We start from the raw sequence: 10,791 nt of genomic DNA on the forward strand, positions 1-10,791 counted from the left end.
TGTCATTTTCTCCTACTGTATTCTGAGGTACCATTGTTCTTTCCTAGTGGGTATTTCCTCCTTGGACATGATATTTTGAAATAGTTTTGCACCTCTTCTCATGTCATTTAAAGTAAATTAGGTTTTCATCTGATGTGTGCTTGCCTTGATTTGTAATCTTGAGATTTTTCCATGCTTGAAGTATCTTTCGTACCCTTGGTACAATCATCAACTCCAGATCTTCCCCGTCATCGTAAGAAAAATCAAGATCCAACAACCCATGTGTAGTTGGAATACAAGGATTAGAACCTATTTGCCTAAATACCAATGCTTGTGCTTGACTGACAGCTCCCCGCCGGCCTAAAAAAGGAACCCAAGGAAAATCTCCACACTTGTATAGAAATATATCAGGCAAAAATAAGGTGTTTTTCCTTCTATACTGCGAACATCCAGTGATTGCAAGAACTCTTCCCATTCTCCAATATTCGGGTGTCCAGGTTTCCACTTTGCTTATGTGAACTCCAGTAGCGGTCCCCTTTCTAGCCACGTGTGATCCTTAAAGCCAATCTTTGGAAAATCAAGCTCCTTACAGTATTTGAGGTGACTTACTAACCAGATTTCGAGCGAAGCTAAGCATTCATTGAACCTTGCTTGCATGCGGTGACAAAAGTTGAGAGAACGAATCGTTTCACACATTATTACAGGAACTGAGTTCACACCGCAATCTACCTTATTAAAAAGCTAGACCACTCTCCCTTCCACATATCCTTGAGTGCAAGGAAATAATACAGCTCTATATATTGCAAGTGTCAATGCTAACTGTCTCAATGTTGTCTTTGGCTTTCCCTCGACATACTTCATCAGCTCATCAATTGGAAAACACCACTTGCTCTCTTCGAATGAACCCATCCTCTTAACATTCTCAATCTCACATCCTAACATCTTGGCAACAATTTTTTCAGCTAACATGTTTTCATGGAAGTAATACACTTTCGTATTATGAGGCTCCAATTGTAGTAACCGAGCATATTCCTCAATTGTGGGTGAGAAGTCTATCTGCCCAAATGTGAAGCACCTATATGCCGGATCCCAATATGAAATAGCTGCTTGAAGCAATGTCGCTGGTGTATCAACCCTTAGTAGACTGCCGATGAGACCATACTTTTTTGAGAACTCCGGGCTCAAATGAGGACTTACCATTGCCCATAAACTTATCAGACGTGGCAATGTACGACTCTGAAATTCTGTCTTCATTACCTTTGGTAATAAAACATCCTCTTTCAAACTATCTCCATGCTCGGATTGCATTCTGCTCAACTCATCTCTCACATCATAGAGATCCACCTTTTCATATATGGACACTCTTGACGCCATCTTGTTTCACTTGAAAGATGTCTTGACAATATTATCAAACCAAATTACAATGATTGTGCCTACGTGAATGCCATGGAAAAAAAATCAATAATGAAAATTATAATTAAAAATGTGTAAAACAAGATATTATCATCAAATACCAAAGAATGAAATAAATAAATCACACAAAAATAGAATATGCCATCACATGGGGTAACCTAAATTTCTGGAGGTTTCGAACATGGATCTAGGGCTTTATAAACTGCATGGGTAAGTTTATCTAACTATTTCGCGAGGTCTCTGATCAGGTTGCTTTTAAAATCCCAACTATTGGGACAAAAGCTCCTCCCTTAACTTTTAAGGGAAGTCAATCCGGTGAGGATGTCTTCCACTATCCATGCGGAGACGAAATCTCACGAGAATAGTGGTCAACCCTCTCTAATGCTAAGGGTAAAGCCCGGGTGGTAGAACATAGAGCATGAAACAGGGGAACAAAGTCATAGTCAAGATATAGCAGATTTGAAAGAGCAGATGACCCTATTGGTAAATAATATGGCGTTGTTGATGAAGGGGAAATGAATAGCTGAAAGTTCTAAAACACTGGATGTTGCAGAAAATCGTCCGCACCAAAAAATACCAACTTATCCACCTGAGTTTACTCATGTTCATAACCAACCTTTATCTGGTTCGTATGAACATCAATACGTTTCCCAACAAGCAGCCATTCAGAACCCGACGTATATTCATCTAGTTGAGACTCATGTGCATGACAATCCCTTCCCAATCGGTGTTGATACCGCAGGAGTTATCACTAGCAGAGTGGTGACTGAGGGAGTTCAAAATGAAGAAAGTAGTTCAATGGATGCAATTAAGAAGTTGGAAAAGCGATTAAGGATTTGGATGTTGAATCCAACCAATTTGTGCCTCGTAAAGAATTTGAATACCTCACACGATTTTGTTTTACCAAAATTTAGCCTGTTTGATGGCACAAGAGTTCTGTTGGATCATTTAACGATGTATTGTCGACGCATGCAACCATATGCAAATGATGAGAAAATGCTGGTACATTATTTCTAAGATAGTTTGACCGGAATAGCGGAAAAATGGTTCAATACCCTTAATCCTTCGTCAATATATTCATGGAAGGATTTAGCTTAAATGTTTATGAAGCAATATAAGCACAATGAAAAGAAGATTCCTATCATTTATGACCTGCAAAATACAATAATGGAGAATAGACAAAGTTTCAGGGAGTTTGCTCATCGATGGAGGGATTTGACAGCCCAGATGATTCCACCACTGTCATAAAAGGATTTGTAGAATGATTTTATTGACGCTCTCCAGGAACCTTATACTTCCAATTTGACTGGAGGCAATCATAATAACCTAGTTGATATGATACAAGCAAGAGAGCGAGTTGAACGTTGTATGAAGAGGGATACCCTACACTATCCCACCCTTGACAAACCAGACACAACTAAAGGAAGTAAAGGCAAAAAGACTGAAGTACATTTTGTGAATTTTGATTCAACTCTAGTTGTTTATGGTGTACCCGCTTCAGATTATCGCTTTAGAAGCAACGTCCCAAGGATGTCAAACCCAAGAGCCCAAGAGCCCAAGAGCGAATATTGTATGCCAATGGTGGCAGCAAGAAACCCCACCATTCTTAGCCAGGGAACCGTTTCCCATTCAAAATTGCAAAGTGTTTGCACTGCTATAAGTTCTATATAAAGAGCATGTCATGTATCAAAGGCCTAAATCCACAACAGGCCCAAAATCTTACAACTAAAGCCCATCTTCAAAATCAAATAAAGCAAGCCCAGCAAATCAAAATATCTCTACAGATCTCTCTGTTTGTCTCTTAACGGTTGTAAAATCTACACCCCGCTACCTGTCATTTTCAGAATTGTACAGTTTCTATCCCTGGGTTACAGAGATGCATATATCTAGCTTGTAATTGTTCAAACCAAATACTACTAGTGGCCATCTAAAAAGCTATATATATATATATATATGTTCTCTATTAGCCAAAGACATCCTAAAGCAGCTTATGAAAGGAAACAAATGGTGACATGTACGGCATAAGACCTTAACATTAGTAGTCAACTACCACTATCGAATATGAGCTCCAATTCAATCCAAGATGCGATAGCTGTAATCTTCAATACCAATGACGAAGCCTTCTCCTCAAGCCATCGGTCTCATGCTTATGTACTCACTCTATTGCTAAAATCACTAGAGTATATTTACCAATTCGTGGGAAAATATTTTCCAATCTTGAAGTAGCAAGAGATGAAGATATAGAAACATAACTAAGATACATGTGCAGATGCAGTAAGTCGAGGAAGCACTAATGTAACGAGGAAAATTTAAATTATTTCATTAACTCAACAGGATAACTTTCTAGACTGGTGCCTATACATTGCATGAGGCTGAGGTTTCTTCAATAAGTGTACAATGAAGAAATTGGAAATTAGCAGACCCCGTTTCTAATATACATAGAATCAAAGAATGCATATCAGATTTAGCTACAGCTAGAGTATGCCCACAGCTGTTACTGCTTGCCCAGCAACTACACATTGATCTCAGTGGAAAATCCATACCAAGCTACAGCTAGTGTGCAGCACAACAGGACAATCAACAAATGTATTTGGACTTCTAAGAGAGACCATAGCCAATTCAGCTCAGGGCTTTCTGGAAAAATGGAAACACTTCCAGAATGTAGCATTCAAACCATTCTTCTCAATGTAAGCTGTAGTCCAGTCATGTCCTCAGCTAATCAGTAAATTATTACATTGATTTGTAATAGAATAAATATTTCTATCAATTTATATTTCATTTTGTTACTAGAATATTGGTAGACAACACTCAGATCATGCAGAACAAGGAAAAAGAAAATTATAATCTTCAAATGCTTTTTTGAAGTAAAAAAAAGACTGACCTTTTCAGTTGACTGTTCCAAAATTTTCAACTTTAGGTCTCAAAGGCTCCTCAAGTTCAAGAAACTTTGCAAACTGTAGATACGTCAAAAAAAAACTGTACAATGTTTAATATCAACAGCACACACAATGCAAAGAGGAATTCTATTGGCACACGGTACACAAAAAGTTGCGGTCAAAATGGATTAAAGATATATGACACATGCAACTGAAATACATATACATAGGAATTTTTTGCACAGCACCTGAGATATTTTGAGTTCGAGTTCATCCCACTCTAGAGATGGGTTGCTACCTTCAACTATTCCTGTTCCAGCATAGATCAATGCACCAAGACCCTAGGAATTTAAGCTGTCAGCATTAAGGCATTGGCACAGCATGTACACAAAAATGACACGAACCATTACTATAAAATACCAACATAATTAATCTGTCTCTTCCTAAACCTCCATGTTCGAAGAGTTATTCCAAGTTAAAGGAAATAAGGAAATTTGTCATACACTTCCTAAATTTGTTCTCCTAAAAAACTTCAAATACTCAAAAAGAGGTCATCAGGAGGATTTACTAGCTAACCTTTTTTACTAGTGCTGACCTGATGCCAACAGCAAATTCACTCTCTCCCCCTCCAAACCAACCAATGGGCCCAGCATACATCCCTCTGTCAAATACTTCTGTAAAAAATTTGGCATAAAAAATTTGTGCACGTGATTAGCAAGCATATGTTAGATATTTGGGTTAAGAAAATATTTCACACAGAAAAATTTATGCTATAATCCTTATTTCTACCACTCCTAAATAATATTGTTCTTGTAATAGGTGAAAATATTAATAACAAGGAATACTTCACGAGTAACCAGTTTCATTTTGAAAAATGTATTTATGAAATCAATAACTACACTTTTAACAAGGTTGACACCAGAGTGAAATTGCCAACGAATATGTACTCCAACCATGAGCCAGGTAAGATCGTAGTGAGGTGGCTTACCAAGACAGAAACCTAAGACTAAATTGAGTTTTTCGGTAATTGATAATCAATCACAAACAAATTACTCTTTCTTCTTTACACAAAAATATCATACTTGCAATTCTTTTTTTTCTTTTTTCCCCTCCTGTTTGCCAAATTAGTCTTCGTCTTTTATATCAAATTGTCTTCTCCAAAAAGCAGCAATAGGATAACCGAGCACAACAGGCAAATACAAAAGTACAATATCTTATAATAATTATAAAAAAAAAGAGTGGAAAAAGGTTACTATGTTGAAGCGTGGAAAATATACAACACATACCAGTTTCTCCAATTAACACACGTGCCTCCTCCGTCGGAAATCCACAAACTGCTGGAGTTGGATGGAGAGAAGACAAGATGTGAAACTGGAAAAAGAAACCGAAAATGGAGTTACATAGACAAAAAAGTTAGATGGACTAAGAAATAAGTTTTTTTCCAGTCTTACAGTTAATACATTGAAAATTTTAGATAAAACAGACAACAAATTCAAAAGAACTAATGAATTCAAAGTGTTCAGCAGTAAAATGCAACCAATTCAAAATTTTATTTTACTTCCTATGATCCTATCAGAAGGAAATTTCATCAAAGAACACATATAACAGATAGAGGTTACCTCATCATCCTCAGATAGTAATTTTCCTGCCAATTGGGCATATAAATGTTGAACTCTTTGAAGTTTCCTTATAGCTTTCTTTGGTTGAATCACCACCCTATTACATACAGCCTGTAAAATTTGAAAGAGATCAAGGAATCATGAATCATTTGTTTTTAATTTTTTATTCATTTTGATAATTAAGCCAATAGGATAAGAGTATAACACACTCCAGTGTCCACCACAAGGCCCCAATGCACAACACTCTTGCATGGTACAAGTTGATTTAAGTATCAACTTTAGATTGCACCATGCCAAGGAACACATTACACATTACTAGGTCATACGATAAACAACTCTCGTTCACAAGGCTCCCGCAGTAAGCTAGGTCGGGGGCAAGCAGCATATACACAGCCCTTATCCCTAAATAATATGTGGAGAGGCTGAATCTTGGAATTGAACCTGTGATCTCTGGGTTGTATCTTTGCAACTCTACCACCAGGCCACATTATTTATTACTAGGTCATAAACAACCTTTATTTTGTTCGACGCACACATTCACACAAGGGGAAAAAAAAAAGAGTTAGCATCATCTATTAGGAAGGGGCTTGCCGCTTGCATAAAAGACAAAAAATTGTTGAAAAGAAGAACACCAGATAAACTAGATGTAGACTTGCCTCTAATTTTTTCCTTATGCTTTCTCTCACTATGGTAAACTCCAGGTGATCTTTGGGACTGCAAAATGTATTTCAAAATAAATATCTTAAGAACGCACAGTTAGTTAAAATCATTTAATAATAAAAGGATAATTTAACTACTTCACAATGTTTGAAGTAACATAACATACCTGGAAAGTAAATCATGTTCTATTTGTAGATCTAGAGCCATTGATCCACCTCTAGCACGGGTTCCAGCTAATGCCTCACTACTAATCATTCGACATTTTCTGTGAAATAGTTGCTCTGGCTATTCACAAGTTTGTTTGGGTCAATACTAGAGCAGAAACAGTCAATCACAGAACCACTTGTAGTTTAGAGGGTTGATAAATCACTAAAATTTCAGGAAAGTAAGGGATTAATAAAAAAGAAGAGGTTTTCAATGCACTTGGTCACATGACATAAATCTTCAGCCACAAATTGTCTTCTGGTTGATATCATTCATTAGCCACACAAAAATCATTTCATTTCAGAAAATTTTAAAAGTGAGTTTGAAAGAGAAGTGGAGAAGACATGGTCATAGAAAACCCTCAAAACATGCAGTTAACAAAACAGGCGCGCTTTTTTTCCCATCCCTTGTCTTTTTATAGCTCAAACATTGAGTTTATCTATTATTTCATAAGATATGCAAGCACACTGACCGTGTTCCCAATAAATGCTGGTGCATCAGGAGGTTGCAGAAAAAATTGATAAGCATTTTTCCCTTCAACCTACAGAAAATATAGAATAAAATATTCAAATTATAGCCATTCTATTCAGAAAACCAAGATAACAGAAGTATACCTGCAGACAAGCTAACCACGTTATTGGATCAATATCACTAGCAGTCACAACTCGGCTACTACGTGCAAGCACGACCTAAGTTTCCAACAAAATCAGTTCATCAGAATCCAAGCTCGTTAATATAAGAGGAAGCAAGGACGAGAGACCAGATACATAGCTTTAGCGCACTACTCGTACTCGTACAAAAAAAAAAGTTTGCTAAGAAAAAATTATCAAAACTATAGGCATGATTGATGATTCTAAATGTTGGTACCAGAAATACAAATCCATTTACAAATCACTACAACTAGTTCACACCCAAAAGAAGTGACTCGGAACAAATTTTTCGGTACCTTAATTAGAGGAGAGCTGCTGCTGTTGATTATCTCTAAAGCCCTCTTAACAGCAAGATTCCAATACATCTTACTGGGAATGTGATCATTGCTAAGAATTACTGTTCTAGTAACTTCTTTCCGTAGCTTTACAACAAATGAAGAAACCTTCAACATGAAAGACTCATATGTATAAGATGGTGTAAAGCTAAACGTTTTCCTTAACTAGTAGATAAAAGCACAATCACGGGATACCAATTTCAATCTTACACACATACCTGACTCATTGTAGCTTGAAGTGCATCAATGGCCTTTCCCCATGACCATGCGAGGTCATCATCCCATGCAATTGTTGCAGCAAGCATTGAACTTCCTTTTAGCTCATCAAACTCAACCTGTGTGTCAGCATCTAGCAGCAGGTAGTATAAATATAATAAACAAGAATCATAAATTCATTCTACTTTAAATGTGAAGAAGAACAAGTGCTGTACCTGAGGAATAATAAAGTAAAATGCACCAAAATTCTCCCATTCAGATGATATGTTAGCACTTGCATCAAAACGAATCGCCCCATAGGCACGAATCAATGGACATTCAGTAGAAAGGAACCTTCAATGTAGAGAAAATAAATTAAGCTATCAAGTTCTAATGATTTTTCAAGAGAAGAAAAAAAAAAAGTGCCTAAAATGGAAAATGCGATCTAAGATGTACCTCTTGATGGATTTCCAATCACTGTAGGAAAATTGATGGAGACAGCGGAAGAACACTGCGGAACCGACGCCGGCAACACTGAGTAAAGTGTGTACAGTTGCGGTGCGGGCATTTCCGTTTGTGAGGAGAAGATCAGAACCGTCGGTGAGGCTTCGGCCGGAGAAGAAACAGCGGGGGAGAAGGTTGCGCTGCGCATGGAGCCAATCAAGCGCCTCTATTTGTTCTTGGATTGGTACCTTCAATTTCAATCACCATTAATTTAAGTTCCAAAATGGCAAAATTACGGTCCAACCGCTTTCCGATTCAACCGTCTTTCAACTATTGAACGGCTGATAAGTAGGGGTGTCCATTCGATTTTTGATTTGGTTTTTAATCATAATCGAAATATCCGAATCGATTCGGTTATGATATTTTAGAATCCATAATCGAACCATATATGTTCGGATAACCAAACCGAAATAACCATATTTTTCGGATCGGATCGATTTTTGGTTTTTTTCGGATCGGATCGATTTTTGGTTTTTGAAGAAATAAAAAAAAGTATGAATAAATCTCAAATAGAGTGAGAAAATAGCTCATGAATCATGATCGACTCTAACTTCATCTAACAAAATTTGATAAAAATTTATGATAATGAAAATAAATATATTATCTCATCACAATTAATGAAAAATAAATTTATAAGACCAAGAGAAATAATATGATCAACAAAAAAAAAAAAAACAACATACATGAAGATTTCTCCCCACTTTCGCTTTAACAATAATTAATCTTAATTTATATGCATTTTAAAATGATAAAGTCACCATGAGTTTCAACTAATCAATCTTAATTTATAATTTGTGTAATGATTATGTTAATTGGTATCTAAATTTATAATTTGTTATGAAGATATAATCAAAGTTTTACAAATACTACTTGGTCTCCCATAGTCTCATATCCCAATATTTAACTTTTATAAAATCCAATATAATATATATTTATATAATATAATATATCATATATGATATATATTAATATTATTTGGTTTTTTCGGTTATAACCATAAGCGTAACTGAAAAAACCATAACCGCAAAAATATTCAAACATTTAATAAAATCATAACCGTATCCGAAACCATAACCGAAAAACCATATCCGAAAATCGAATAACCACGGTTACGGATCGGTTTCTCGGTTGCGGATCGGTTGTGGACACCCCTACTTGATAAGAATCCCATAAATTAGTAAAATTACAATGCAGTTCACAAATCATTGGTTTTAATTATAGTAGAAAAGTATTTATTTTTTCTATATGAAAAATCTAACAATTAAAATCAATGCTGACAGGAAAATCAAACCAATGAAGGAGACGTGAGAAAATTAATTTTATTTACGCCTTCACAATAATTAACACAACTCAACTAAATGACATATAAGCAAAAAGCAAATATTTTTCATACAACAAACGAAAAAGCTATTTGTCTCAGCAATTGGGATCTCAGTTATTAAGGTGTATGAAGGAGATTAAAAGTGCAAGTGATGGACAAGTAGCAAGGCTGTACAACAAATATGTTTTTTAGGTCTAAATACTTTGGAGACGATTCGGGAGAACAAATATGTGCGGATTTGTGACCTAGAGCGGACGATATTTGTTGATATGTTTGGACTTGAATTTCTAATATACTATGAAGGCAATGCCAAAAAATAAAAATAAAAACCAAAACAAAAAACTCTCTAGTTCTTGCTAAAACAAAGGAAAAAAAATCTTTCTAGTTCCAAGGATGGATAACTGTATCCTGCCCTAGCAATCTATTGTTCCATTTGACTGTGTGGGATAAGGAATAAGATAGACAATATACAGACCTTCCAATACCAACAAGCCACGTGTCATGTATAATCCCATTTCTCAACAAGACGAGCAATTGTCTTAGTGAAAATTAATCCAAAGCATCGATGTTTAATTACCTGGAGACGAATAATCCCAGAAGAATGAACAGGTGGGTTGGATTTCAAAGCTGAAATGGCTACATTGAGTGTGTCCACGGCCGATGAAGGAGACGGAACCATTGGAAATGTGAGGGTTTCGGTTGTAGACACTGGGACTGTTGGGTCTCCCTGGCAACCATTCATGGATAGTCTGCAAACCTGATATTTTCTCTGTTGAGAAGCAATAGCCAACCACGTAGAACAATAAAATTCAAAGGAAACTGTTAAGATCGATGAAGGAGAGGCAGTGTTAGCTTACATGGTGAGAAAGCCTGCAGCTTGAATTGCACGAAATAGCAGTACTGCTGCTTTTCACCGACTCTAAATCCATGAAATGCGAAAGACAGCGACCAGCTGCAGCAGCAGTGGCCATGAGAGAGACAGAGAGACGAGCAAATGATATGTTTGTGGTTTGCAGACTCTGTACTGGTACCTTC

The 10,791-nt window shown here is 36.4% G+C and overlaps 1 protein-coding gene across 4 annotated transcripts; it reads right to left on the bottom strand.

Annotated features, from left to right (window-relative positions):
* Positions 1–2,972: 2,972 nt before the first annotated feature.
* On the bottom strand, positions 2,973–10,791 carry LOC119986677 (isochorismate synthase 2, chloroplastic-like). Of its 4 annotated transcripts, none has more exons than XM_038831336.1 (16): positions 10,614–10,786; positions 10,334–10,513; positions 8,388–8,623; positions 8,168–8,285; positions 7,955–8,071; positions 7,698–7,844; positions 7,366–7,440; positions 7,224–7,292; positions 6,714–6,832; positions 6,544–6,601; positions 5,888–5,998; positions 5,555–5,639; positions 4,845–4,942; positions 4,517–4,609; positions 4,274–4,346; positions 2,976–4,084 (listed from the first exon to the last, which is right to left on the bottom strand). In XM_038831336.1, exons 1-15 carry the CDS (start codon positions 10,725–10,727, stop codon positions 4,278–4,280), a joined length of 1,689 nt encoding a protein of 562 aa, XP_038687264.1. In that variant the 5' UTR covers positions 10,728–10,786; the 3' UTR covers positions 2,976–4,084; positions 4,274–4,277. The 4 variants fall into 4 exon arrangements, 2 of the variants coding, with proteins under 2 accessions (XP_038687264.1, XP_038687263.1); XM_038831335.1 differs by having other exon boundaries at positions 10,334–10,525; XR_005465324.1 differs by lacking the exon at positions 4,845–4,942 and having other exon boundaries at positions 2,973–4,084; positions 10,334–10,525; positions 10,614–10,791.

The sequence above is a fragment of the Tripterygium wilfordii genome, chromosome 20 (assembly GCF_013401445.1).
Source record: "Tripterygium wilfordii isolate XIE 37 chromosome 20, ASM1340144v1, whole genome shotgun sequence".
In the NCBI taxonomy this organism is placed as follows: domain Eukaryota; kingdom Viridiplantae; phylum Streptophyta; class Magnoliopsida; order Celastrales; family Celastraceae; genus Tripterygium; species Tripterygium wilfordii.

Coding starts and splice junctions, on each gene's coding strand:
- LOC119986677 (XM_038831335.1), bottom strand. CDS start 10,727: ATGGCCACTGCTGCTGCAGCTGGTCGCTGTCTTTCGCATTTCATGGAT. Junction 8,286..8,387: donor GATTGGAAATCCATCAAGAG/GTACATCTTAGA, acceptor TCTACATTGAAG/GTTCCTTTCTACTGAATGTC. Junction 6,602..6,713: donor GAACATGATTTACTTTCCAG/GTATGTTATGTT, acceptor TACATTTTGCAG/TCCCAAAGATCACCTGGAGT.